The 13,654-nt window shown below is 36.3% G+C and overlaps 1 protein-coding gene across 2 annotated transcripts in view; it reads right to left on the bottom strand.

Annotated features, from left to right (window-relative positions):
* ZC3H11A (zinc finger CCCH-type containing 11A) overlaps positions 1-13,654 on the bottom strand; it is a 62,744-nt gene that overhangs the window by 40,028 nt on the left and 9,062 nt on the right. For both annotated transcript variants that reach the window (XM_072424448.1, XM_072424458.1), the window contains exons 2-8: positions 11,932-12,055; positions 11,144-11,263; positions 6,919-7,042; positions 4,949-5,134; positions 4,726-4,830; positions 3,599-3,673; positions 2,209-2,301 (exon numbers count right to left, since the gene is read on the bottom strand). In XM_072424448.1, coding sequence (XP_072280549.1) covers positions 2,209-2,301; positions 3,599-3,673; positions 4,726-4,830; positions 4,949-5,134; positions 6,919-7,042; positions 11,144-11,263; positions 11,932-11,985 — 757 coding nt within the window. In that variant the 5' untranslated portion in view covers positions 11,986-12,055. The remainder of the gene's footprint in view (positions 1-2,208; positions 2,302-3,598; positions 3,674-4,725; positions 4,831-4,948; positions 5,135-6,918; positions 7,043-11,143; positions 11,264-11,931; positions 12,056-13,654) is intronic.

Raw genomic sequence — 13,654 nt, 5'->3', positions numbered from 1 at the left:
AACAAATTTTATTCAAGCTTCATGAAGCAAAGGCAGGCCAATATAATCTAAATGAGCTCATCCCCTAAACTCAGCCTCACAAACTGTACAAAAAAGTATGACTACATTTTTATTATAGGACACCATTCAGGGAACCTGGTGCATACCAAAAGACATCAAAAGGTGTACTATATGATCAAAGGTCCGATTTCTGACTATCACAATGTTTAAGACCTTGCTAAGACATCCGAAAAACCTGCACAGAGACAGCCCTGCAATAACAGTACCTGAAAAACATAAAAACTCAGCAGCATCTAAACATTTCATAGTTTTATAATGAAAATAAGACGTAATGAATTTGGGGGTCTCGCAGGATCCTGTTTTCAAGGCAACACAGCAGTGTCAATATCAATACCTGAATAGAAACAAATTCTTACCTGCACATTTCATATAAAACTTTTACACAAAGTTGTAAACAGAAAATCACTGAATTTTCCTACAGTAACAGTTAGTGTAAGGTCTATTTTTTTTTTCATTCCCTGTCTTTAATTTAATGTAATTTGTACATCATCAACAATGCAATTGAGATAAAAAAAATTAAGATGCAATTGAACTGCAGATTTTTGCCTTTAATTTACTGGGTTGAACAAAAATATTGTATATACAAAAAAAAGTTAGGAATTGGGAGTATTTTTTATACACAATTCCCTCCTTTTAGGGGCTCAAATGTAGTTTGACAAATAATACAGTTGAAATTGCAACACACTTGTAATCAACTCAAGCCCTTTCTAGTTGTTTAATTGATAAAGTGCCAAAAGTTATATAGAATTAAAGGTGTCTAATTACTTTTGGTCCTATAAAAGAGGCTGGTACATTTAAAGAATGGCAATATCTAAACCCTTACCCCATATTTTGGGTTTGGACACCCTCAAATTAAAGATGAAAGTCTGCACTTTATGTCCATATCACTATGTAACTATAATTTGAAAATGTTTCAGTAAACAGGTTAAAAAAAAAAAAAACTTGAGTCCAAATATTTATGAACCTAACAGTAGACAAACATTCTGATCATATTAGTCTTAGATGTTAGACCAACCTACCCCCTATTTATCATATGATAGAGGTAGGCTGTATCCAGCCTAGCCAGTATTCCAGTCCAGCCTAACGCCCCCCTAGTTATGTGTTGTTGGATGCGACCTAATTGAATTGTCACGTTCTCGCAAGTTCCCACGATATCATCCAGTTCCTGCACAGTAACCCCAAGTACTTTGCCTAAAGAGCAGAAGCAACGCGTAGCTACCAGTCCCTGGAAGGTTGACCTCCAACGTCATCAACCCCGAATGGACTGACAAATTATTCTTTGTCCAAAGCGGCAACCAAGCCCTGCGTTTAGTGTGCAACGACACCAACAGCACTTTCAAACGGTCGAATCTCAAGGGGCATTTTGATGCCAAGCACGCTCACATGTACAGAGACTACACCGCGGATGAGCAGAAGACTGAGGCTGCTCACTTGAAGTCACGGTTGGGAAAAACCTTTTCTTGGACACCTTGCTTCTTCTGGCCTAGTGTGCCTTCTTGACCTCCTGAAATGGCCTAGTAGTCCAAAAAGTTTGCCGACCCCTGCTATATAAAGCCCTAATCATATACTTTCTGTATCTTTGCTGGATTTTTGTCTATAGTACAGGCATTTTCTTTTGTATCCTGGTGTTTACAACCTTTTTGACCCCCTGGCCAAATGAACTGTGAATGCTAAGGAAATCTGAATTTATCAATTTATAAATGTGTGGCCTAAATGGTGACTGTAAAGCTTTAACTAGTTCTTATTGATATAAATGTTTATTAATTCAAGTCAAAGTCTTATTTTTCTGGCCACATTTAGTGGCTACAGTTTGGACAGTAAATTTGTATTCTTAAAACATTTTTCCATCAATAGTTTTCATTACATACATAGATTTCTAGTTAGGATGCATTTAGGGGGGGTATAAAAAAAGCGATACCACCAAAATCTGACATTCTTTTCATTTTGAAAAAAAATTGCAAATCTCATTGTGTTACCTACAGAAATACCTAGCTGTCAATCTCAAATGGCATAAAGAAATATTTATGTTATACATTTTCTTAATCAAATAACATTTTGTTGTTGCTCGCTGATGCAGTTTAAGCATAATTGAACAATTTGAATGAAGTAAAGGATGTGAGACTATAGAAAACTTCAAAGACCCCTTACCATTCTTTGAGAACATGACTGTGCGAACAACTGTTACACTCTTTTCTGTATTTGCTGGATTTTGTTCCTGAACATTCAGAGGGGGTATTGCACCTATGGTAGAAACAGAATATCAGTCAAAACACACACACATCTTTTGCAGTTAATTCCCTTCAGATGTACTTCAGGGCTAATCATTTCATCGGAAATGGTATCAGCACCATCTTCCCCCTAACAGCTGATTATCACCACCATTCTCCTCTTTCTTTCCTCCTAACAACGGAGTATCATCACAATCCTCCTCCTAATTGCTGAAAGAGGAAAATAAATTTAATTTTCACATACTGGAAGGATTCTTCATATTAAATTTGCAAAAAAGTGGAATAGATTGCCTTAGAACGTAGTTTTAGTATGTTCAATAGACTGCTTTAAGAAAAAGCTGGATGCATTTGTAGATGCAAATTATATAACTGGGTATTACATTTTTAAAGGAAAGACACCAGAAGACAGGCGAAGACAGGTAATTTTATGTTACCTCAAACTAGGTAATTATATTACTATTTCCGTAACATAAAAAATATACATATATTTTTTGCAACTTGTTTGACCCAGATATATTTTAAATTACATTTTTATTAATACACTAATTGAGGGGAGAATGGAAGAGATCACCATCTATCAAACCTAATTCTGCCTTTATTTTTGTAATTATAAAGCTTGAGGCTATCCTTAGGATAAGTTAGACAAATTTTTGCCCTGGATATATTCAACAATCCTGTTATTTGTGCCTTACACCTAGGATTTAAGCACTTGCTGCTCTCCATTGCCATTGGAATATTTTACCATGACTGGAAGGGTGATGTCAAATCACCAAGACCCATTTTCGGTCACCACCCTTACCTTTTTTTGCCCTCTTCTCCTCTTTAAGGGGCTCCCCTGTCCACCTGCTTTGGCAAACCTGGATCCAAATCTAAGGCTTCTCCTTGTTTCTGAAGCTGCTAAATTGGCCTTTCAACTCTCCCCCAAATGTAGGTATCACATGCGGGTTTACTTAGTTGTATTTTTTTTTTATATTGTTTATATTGGTAACTCTAAGAATTTGGCTTTATTATCTTTTACTATGATATAACTGTATTTATATAATAACTTCTGTAAGTGACTACACCCTTGTCATTACATCACGTGTTTATACTTGAAATTTAAATTTCAATAAAATGCTAGCAACAAACTCGATTACAAATTTTTGTTATATTACATAAACTATGTTACCCAGTAAAATTAAGCACTGTTTTTTTACATACTGTCCATTTGATATAAAAGTCAAATAAACTGGAGCGATCATTTTTAAATTTTTCATTAAAAACACTGACATTAGAAATAATTTAAAATTTTACTTCTTGCTTTTGCTTACCATCTTTGGACTCCTCTTGGACCTTTTTCCTGTTAGATTTAATATCGTTCAGCGTTTTTATGCCCACGTTAGGATCTGCAAAAAATTATTAAAAGAATGTTAGATGTGACAATACTTGTTGATCATACTGATAGTGACTTGGGATAACCAACTCTTTAAGGAAGCATAAGGGTTCAGCAATAAAAGAAGTTGCTGAATGTATCTACAATAGGTTTATTAAAAAATGATCATTTACTTGCTGATGACAATTACATCAGAGAAGTTTTACAACTTTTTAGTTTACAACTCTTCAAACTGACATTACCACGCTTCTCTGGAATAGAACTGACTCTAGGGTGTGGTTGATAGTGCTACAAATTTTTTTTGGCTGGAAGTTTTCTTTTTATCACATACATACATAGGTGGTTTACCTCTAAATCAGACAACTACCTGTTACCCCAAAGGTGTCTTGGGGATCCTATGAGGCCTTGAGATGGTGTAAGATTAAGAAGCCGTTCATGATTTAAGAAGAGTCACTATCATCCTATACTTCACTACTCCCTGCCCTGGGCTGCCAGATCCAAGTTATTTGGGCTGGAAAATGTACTATTTGATATTGTGAAGACAGGTAGAGTAATCACATTTGATGGAATGAAGGATAATAATTTATCTTACTTAATTTACCTTTTTTTAGTCATGCATTTAGAGCAGAATGTAAGGGGTCTTCAGATGCTGGTGTTTGAAGCAGTGTCAAGATCCTCCTTTCAGCAGACTCACTTCTATCAGCTTCTAAGTTCTAACATTTATCTTGCCAGGAGGGCCTGGAAAGCCAATTACCTGGAGAGATGGATGAGGTCAGGGAGGACCGAGAGGACTTGTGACAACTCTCTTTACTTCCCTGACCTATCTGGTGACTTGCTTAAAAGCTGAAAAGCTTTCAAGATTATTTTTGGGGGTGTGTGCGGTTGAAGCCCTCCTTGTACTGTTACTAGCTATGCGTGTTGTGTGTGTAAACATACTTGCCACAGCATTTCAGCAACAAACTCCCAACGCAATTGCAATAAAAGTTCACAATCTAAAATGCAAACTTGAAAACAGAAATCTGAACAATTGAACAGTTTATATTTCTGTATCTTGTACCAAATTACCTTTATTCAATATGCCCATTTTCCGGGTAGTTGCATGCCGTGCACCTTGATGGCCACCTGGTTGGCCAGAGGGCTTAAGTTCATCTCCTTCCTCTGAAATTTGATCTTTAGAAATGACAAAGTCAGAAAAGACAGCATATAAGTCAGCAAGACATAAGTATAAGTCATAAGACAGCAAGTATAAATCTTGAAGGACTTTTAGTGTAAAACAAACTATACTCACCATCATCATCCTCATCATCATCTGCTGCATTAATAACCACAGGTGGGTGAGTAGGACTAGGAACATTGTCTGCAGCCTCTATTATTTTAACTGCATGGATATGTGTGGTAGAAGCTGTTGTAAGCTTGCTTGCAGTCTGAGAAACCTGTGGATCTATCTCCGTTGGTTCAGGCTTAGGTATTTGTGCTATAGCAATGTGAAATAGTTACATAGTTAATTTAGGGGAGAAAAAAAAAAAAACATAAATACGTCAAGTTCAACTACTAGGGAAATAAGCATATGGAGGAAAAAAACCCAATGGACAATGTTTATCCAGTGGAAGGGAAAACCGCCTGGTGAAATTGCTTCAACAGGGGAAACTAAAAATCCTTCCTCATCCTGTGAGGCAAATCCGATGCTCCCTGGATCAACACTCTGTTGTCTTTACTTTCAAAACTTGATACCAAGTTATATTCTGTGCTTCTAGAAAAGCACCCAGCCTTTTCCTAAAGCAATCTATAGTACTTGCTAAAACTACCTCCTGAGGTTGAAGAAAGACAATTTTGAATTCAGCATAAATTCCAACCCCACCCTCACCTGTTCGTTAGAGGAAACCATAAACCACGTGGTGCATGCATTGCCACTTGTGCACACTTGTGCATACTTATGGACACTATGAGCACAAAATGTATTTCATTATTTTAATGAACTATACTATCCTGCAGCCAACCACATTCTAAAGCGGGTAACAGTCATAGATAAGTAGATTCAAGGAACCATAAACCTTTCACAAATGCTTGACAACTACAAAAAAGTAAACTTAATGCAATCTTTGTCTTCCATAGAGGATTTTACATACAGCTCTACAAAAAAAAAGTAACCTGTCAGTGTCAAAAGGGAAGGGCGATAACCCAACACTTCAGATTTAGGCATGCAGTTTGAAATTACATTAGTGATCAAGAAAAGAAAGAAGATCTTGCTGGTCTGGCAAGTCCATGTAATCACATAGGGAGCCAGCCTGACTAATATGTTAGACATTGAAATGAGAACAGGTAAAGAAACTTATAGCAAAAAAATTCTGACTGGGTCTGGTTCTGACAACTCATACATTTCTTAGTCCTAGCAATTATGCCTATTTAAAAAGATAGAAGACTCAGACTGTGAAATAACAGGTTGAAAAGAAGTTTGCAGAATCCGTCAGTCCATGGGTTAAGAGCTGAACTAAGGAGTACATTAAAAGCCTTTTAGGATGGGATTTAGGCAGACATGCTGATGCTTCAGGACAGAGGATCTATGATTGTGGGGAGTCAGTGTTAAGTGCTCAGTGGTTAGTTGGTATGTTGATTGAAAAATTACCCCATTTACCCTGCCCTGTTGTGCCTAAAAACATAGTTCAAGCAATTTTTTAACAGTTGCAAAGTGACTGACCAAACTAAGCAGTAAACAGAAGTTTGCCATACTCAAACAAAACACATTGGGACACAACAGAACCCCCTAGAAAGAGACTTGGTTGCTCTCATAGCAGGTGTAAATGCAGCAGATTCTTCATGGTTTACTGACCAGGGTGTGGTCTGTAGGGCGTCACTTACACAAAATGAAATTGCAGATAATAAAGTGAATTACATGTGGTAATTTGTCCGCCATGACCATAAAGCAGTGGCTCCAGTGCGTCTCCAAGGTTTGGCAGCCAGGTTTGACACAAAGTAGGTAGCATGAAATCTTCAATTTTGAAAGGTATCCTATCTTTCATGGGGCACTGAGCTAAACTGAAACTAGTTTGATATTAGTACAGGAGGGTATTTTCCCATAATGAGCTAAGCTTTCCATTTTCTTGATGGCCAGCCTCTTATTGGATCTAGGAGCCCATAGTGGCATATATCCAGTAGTCTACTATACCCACCAATGAATGCACTGTAAGAAGAGTGGAACAAGCTAAAGTGGGTTGATGTTTTATGATGCCAAACACTAAGAATCTGAAAAGGGATACTTACTTTTACTTGGAGGTATGTATACACCATCTACATATCGACCTTTAGTGTGGTGAAAAGCACAGTTTCCTTTCTGACAGCCAGAAACCTGGTTCTCCCAAAAGCAAGGTATTGCACTGCGCTTTTTCTGTAGAAAACAGAAGCCAATGAATGTGTAATATAAATATAGAAATTAAAATAAAAAATGACAACTGAGAACGTCAGCACCTGTTACATTATATCACTAGTTAGCAAAGATAAAAGAAACGCACACATAAATATAGAATCATTTGGACAAGATAATGACATTGCAATGTCAATAAATCATGGGTCAAGTCAAAGGGACTAAAGACAGTAAAAATATTGCCCGACTTACATATTCTATTCAAGAGGGTTGGCAGTATAAGACAGTTCCAAGTTTGTGAAGAGTAGATCTTTTCCTGATGGTGTACCAAGCACTAATAAGGGAAAAAAGTGAGAGAAAGGGATATAAGGTTAAGTAATTATAACAATCAAGGTGGGTGGTAGCTAGATTCCAGTGAGATTTGGAAAATGAGTGTTTCATTTTCATGATACATAAACAGGTCATTGTATTTGAAAGTAATTAGAAAGACCACTATCTATTACTGGACTACTATATAGTTGTGCAGATTAAACATTCAGAAAGGGAGAGTATTGTGATTCAATCACAGAACAATGAGTTATTGCTGCAGGAAAGCAGAGTTAGAGCAGCCCTGACTCTCCAAAACAGGGACAGAGCAGTCCTCAGAGCTTCCCTGCAGCAATAACTCACACTGTACTGTGATTGGATCACAATACTCTCCTTCTCTGAATATTTAATCTGCACAACTTTAAGGTAGTACTAGAATAAATAATGGTCTTTATTTTTACTTTCAAATACAATCTAACTCTTACTCAAACCACCACTCACCTTGACTTCTTATAATTACTTACCTTATAGCATTTGCTCACTTTTTTCCTTCATTTGCATTTAGAATTTTGTTCTATGCACGTGTATATACAAACATATTGGCATCTTTGCATTTGTCAGAAAATGCACCACTACTCCCAGGAAAATTGTTTCAATTACAAATGTTTTGGTATGGAAATGTTTATTTCTTATGTTAGCACTGGAAGAATACAAATAAGCAGGTGGGTCCACGATGGGAGAGTGGGCGGGCTGTGTCACTGTACACAACCAGCCCACTCTCCGATCCTGGATCTGAGCTTGCGATGGGAGGCATAAATTAAAACTCTGCCATGCTTACATCTATGCAAAATGCTGAGCTAAATCAATAATTAGGCAAAGGTCCTAAAAAATTGGGTGTGGTGTACAAAGAACCAGAGCAGGCCTTTAGGAAGACACTTCTAAATACACCTAATCCTTTTTATTGGGAGAGTGGGCGGGCTGTGTCCAGAAAGTGGGCGGGGGCACCCATATATATCACGTGTTCAGTCCATATTCCACAGTGGAGAAGAAAAGGCTGTTCCTTTGTGGAGAATTTAAGGATTAAAGATTTTTTTGAAGGATTGAAAGTAGGTTTATGATCGTTATCTCCCTTTTAGCTCTACATAATTATTTGTAGCTTCTTTTTTTTTTCTGATTGCATATGGATAGATCAAATGTGTTGGCAGAAATTAGAAAGATGTTTAGAGAGGAAGAATATTGTACATGTGTGCAGTATTTGGCACTTCCAAGTTTTTAAAGGATTCTTTTCATAACATGTATACTTTACTTTTATCCTCTTTTAACAGTACTTATATACAAATAAATGCGAACAGAAATTACCCGATTTTAACTGCCAGTCACAACCACTGCAGTTTACAGTAACCACTTCTTTTTTAAATTTATGGTACTTTTACCAAATACCAAGAGAGAGATATTGCAGATATATAATAAAAATCTTTCAAGCAGTAAGCTTACTAGAATGGCCCAAAGCCATTTGAAAAAACAAATTTTTCATGTGCTCCAGCAACATTGGCTGTCAATGAGAAAAATGTCCCTCTTACATTGACGATTAGTGAAATAGGTGTACTCATTATATATTGGATTTCAGCAGAAGCTCCTTCATTAAATTGGTGGTTATTATGAAAAGTCTGCCTGGTAACACTGGTAGATAGTAAAGAAGTGCCCCATTATATTGATGATTAGTAAAGAAATTACCCTATTGCAGTATAGTTCAGTGGAGTTGTGTGTCCGTTAGTGTTGTTCAGTAGGAGAAGTACCATTGGTGATCATAGTAGTGCATTAATATAAATAGATCATTGGTGTGAGTGGTTAGTTACCTGAGATATGAGGCTTCATTACTATTGTAATTTGAAGCCCATTAATTTGAATGTGTTCCCTAATGCACCTAAAACAAGGTGCATTCAGCATTTTCGGCACTTGTAAAGTTCTGGGAAGATTCATTATGTATGGCACCCAAATGCACAAATTTGTTCCGAATAGCACCCAATACACTCGTGATACCGTGCAGCACAATGCAAGCTAATGCACTGCTGCTCACTTCAATGCAATACATGCATAAGCTTGCATTGTGCTGCAAGGTACCACAAATGCATTGGGTGCTATTCGGAACAAATCAGAAGCAAGCATAAATCAGAGGAATAGTGTCACTATTGGAGTTTCTCATGACTTTGGAAAGTTTATTAATTTGAGTTTTCAAAGCAGAACTAGGAGAGATTAACATGTGAATCATGCCATAATTCTAACTTAATGCAGCTGGATCTGTGAAATGATGTTTGTGTTACTAATAATTATGTGCAATTTCTGAATGATTAATTAAGGTAAATGATATTGGAAAATGACAGGACAAAACAGTTTTCTAATTAAGAGGGTGAGAATTGCTAATGAAGCTGCAGCCAAAGGTAATTGCCAGTTTTTTTACACAGAAAACAGTGTATGTGAGTAGAGCTCCCTCATCAATACAGATGCAGCTCTTGAGGGATTATACTTGTGTATGGAGCTGGCAGCAGGAATCACGCTTATGTGGAATAACGTTCAATACAAGATTTTGTTTTCCAATACAAAGAAAGCAATATATATATATATATATATATATATATATATATATATATACACATAAATACACACATACACACATGCTACTGTACATTTATATTACAGGCTTTTATTTTTTTATGCACTCTTGTTTCAACAGTTTTTTTTTTTATTTAAAGTTTATTATTAAATATTGGACATATTTTGGTGAGTTATGCCTAAGAATTATATTACACACACACACACACTAATATATAATATATATATATATATTCATGTTTTGCTACCTGTTAAGGGCCAAAATCTGGTCCGGACCCTCTGTCACTCTGTCACATTTTAGAACCCGTTGTGGCCCCTGAGTCGAAAAGTTTGCCCACCCCTGGTCTAGATGTTGTGCAGCTTTTATGGATATTGCAACAAGAGCAGTAGGATTTTCTTTCAAATATAGTTACCAAACTGGATGTGAGGCTTTATCAGATTGGAAATATTGCAGCAGTCTTTCCCAACTATGGAATTGAACAACATACGAAGGGGAACATCCTCATCTCAATTCAAATACATGCTACTAGGAAAACTCCTTCACTCATGCTTACGCTACTAGGAAAACTCCCTCACTCATGCTTACACTTAGGTCTTGGGATAGAGTCCCTGGAGTCTTATGTTGGTGGATAAATTGAGGAAGGCAAAAAAAAGTTTACTTCAACTACTTGAACTCTCGAACCGGATAGTTTTTTATGCTGTATTAACAAATGTTTTGATTATACTAGCTCCTCACTTATCGTCAGCTTTAATCTCATTAACAGAGGGAAGTATTTTTTTTTAATGTTGGATTCATTAAGGGTTCACATTACTATCAACCCTAAGAAAGATAATGATCCCACTCAGGTCCCAGTACTCAGTCCCATTGGCAGGTTTCCATTTTAGAATGGAAAATTTACCAAGTTACTCTATACTTACAGTCTCAACCTCATACACTAATATCAGGTGGGGTTATGATACCTATGGAGCTAAGAGACAACAGGACTAATATCCTAATTGTAGTTACACTTGTACTTGCCAAATCAGCGCCACTCTGTTAGGACATCGACTGTCTTTTCTGCTACAAAAATCCTACCTGATTGCTTATCCTGTTCTGTCTTTCCTTTTCTTTCCAAAGTCATCCGACTTCACAAAGTATTATTTTTAACATTTCTGTAAACTACATATCTGATGATCATAATGTATTTAACATTTGTATATAACACTTACATCAATTTCCATATGGCGAAACTTGCAGATCTGCCGAAAACAGCGACCCTCCTGCCATAAGGTGCACACCGTTTCATTACCCAAGGCGGCCTTGCAGTGCCGAAAAGGACAGCTGTCTCCCTGAATAAAAAAAAAAGAAAAGAAAAACACGCTTTTCTATAGAGTAAACATGAATATGATATGACAATGCTCTATTTTTTGTACAGCAGTATGCAGCCATGTGATGAAGAAAACACATTTGTCATTATAAAGTAGTAATACCCCTACCTTTACCACCTTTTTAAACCCATGAAATTAAATTGCCACATCCTAGGTGTTAAAAACCAGAACCTTATTAGGAAGTATGCAGGTGAAACATATCCTATTTTAACATAAGATCTGTTATCCTTGGTATTGACATGTGTAGTGATGTCATGCAAAAGCACTCCCAGAAAGGTGCCTAGAAAGGTTGTAGATGCCTTTGAGACTCACAAGGAAGTTAAGAAAAATTTACAAATAATTTTGAAATAATTTAGGAAAAAATAAACACAGTTGTCCAGAATTGGTCAACGCATTAGGGTTTACTTACTTTTCCCATAACCTCTTTTGATATTTTTGTTGACAAAATTACCTAAATGATTTTTTTCAAAATAAGTACATCAAGTACAATCTATGATATTAGTTTGAAGAAACAATACTACCCATTTAAATATGTTGAGGAATATGTAAGTCTAGCATGACTGAAAATCATCCACTTGAAATGAACTAAAATGTTTACCCTGTAAATTGTCAAAAATTGTTAATGTTACCTTTGTACAGCTGGAGTAGAAAAAAAAATAGCAATCATCTCCTTGGTTGGACATATGGATGTGAAAATGTATGTAGCAAAACAGGAAATATGGATGTATGGACGTTTCAGGGTACACCAATAACCTGTTGTAAAATACAAACATATAATAAATAAACAGAACTTTAGAAAATATATTTCATAATCAAAACATAATAAATTTACCTCCAATTGATTAAAACAAATATACCTAAAATACATAAAATGCCATACACAGTATCCAACATTCTCATTCATGTAAGAGCATACAAGGAAAAAAAATAAGAATTTATTTACAGGTATATTCTGCATTCTCAGGTAGACTGTAGTGGTTTAATTAGGTAAAACTCAAGGGTGGGTACTCCTACTTTGGACCCACACAAATCCCCACATTTTTACCAAAAAATGCCATGCTAACAATGCTGATGAGATCAGCAAGAATATATCAATGCTTGTCGGACTGACCAGTTGTGACTACTTTTGATTTAAGGAGTATGAACCAGCCCAGATGTCCAACCAATTTAAAAGCGGACATCTTTTAAAATTCCTTAGATATGGCATAATCCTAAACGAACCTGTAAATTCCTGTTTCCTGATGCTTTTATGCACACATTTTGTGGATATTACACATTTTGGATACATTTTAAAGTTAAGCCTTCATATATTGCTGTATTTTGTGTTTACTTTTTCTGTATAAATATTAATATACTCCCCGAAAGGCTAATTCTTACACAATTACAGCAATAGATTTGAAAACACTTTTTAAAACGTTGTACAGTGTTAACATATACACTTTTAGCAAAATACTTTTTAAAACAGCAATTACCTGCTAGGGATTTATATCACTGTCAATTCATTCCTAAAATTTACATAACCTTGCCCAACAGCAAAGACAGCATGAAGACATTGTTACATTGAAGAGGGTACCAATGGCAGTTTCCTCATAAAAAGTACAGCAGTAGAGGCTGGAGTGCCTCTTTAGAGCCCATGTAACAGTAGGAAAAGGGAGAATTGATTGTCAGGTATTTCATTCTGTCATCAGTTAATCCACCAGAACATCCTTCCAAATCTGCTATTTTACCACACGCAATTCCTAAAAATTGGGATTTGGGGTCTACCAGGTGTCGTAAAACTTTGGATCTGTCAGATAAAGGTAGTGAAGTGGCCTCTGCGCTGTATCCAAAAACATATTTATTAATCTTTATATTTTGTCATATTTAGAAATAGTCTTCTAGGCTTCAGGGTGGCCTGGAAACCCATTTTAGCCTGTTCCGTTGAACCATCAGTCCCAGACATGCTTGAGTTTGGTCTCAGTGGACTCCATGTTTTGTTCCAAGTAATAATCTGCTGGTTGACAGTTTATCAAAACTAGAATGTAGAATTATGAATCCAGTTAAAATAGGGCATTCTATGTGTGTCCCCGGAGCATCATATTCTATGAGGATCTGTGTTCCCATTCAGTCTTTATAGCTATGGCAGTAAAGACAGAAGTGGAAGATAACCCTTTTATATCAAGTAAAAAATATCTACCCTTTTATGTAAAGAAAACATTTTGGTATAGGTTTGCTTTAAACCATTGGTGGCATTTGAAATTTTCAGGGTGCACAGGATACCCACATAGCTACCAGTAATTCAGCAACTGAGCTTTAAAGAATTTCAAGATATGAAAGATACAAGTTAGGAAACATCAGGGGGGTTGCTGTTGC

Source organism: Pyxicephalus adspersus, chromosome 1 (assembly GCF_032062135.1).
Source record: "Pyxicephalus adspersus chromosome 1, UCB_Pads_2.0, whole genome shotgun sequence".
Lineage (NCBI taxonomy): Eukaryota > Metazoa > Chordata > Amphibia > Anura > Pyxicephalidae > Pyxicephalus > Pyxicephalus adspersus.
The sequence above is the reverse complement of the archived record's forward strand: the minus strand, read 5'-3'. Positions and strand labels throughout refer to the sequence as shown.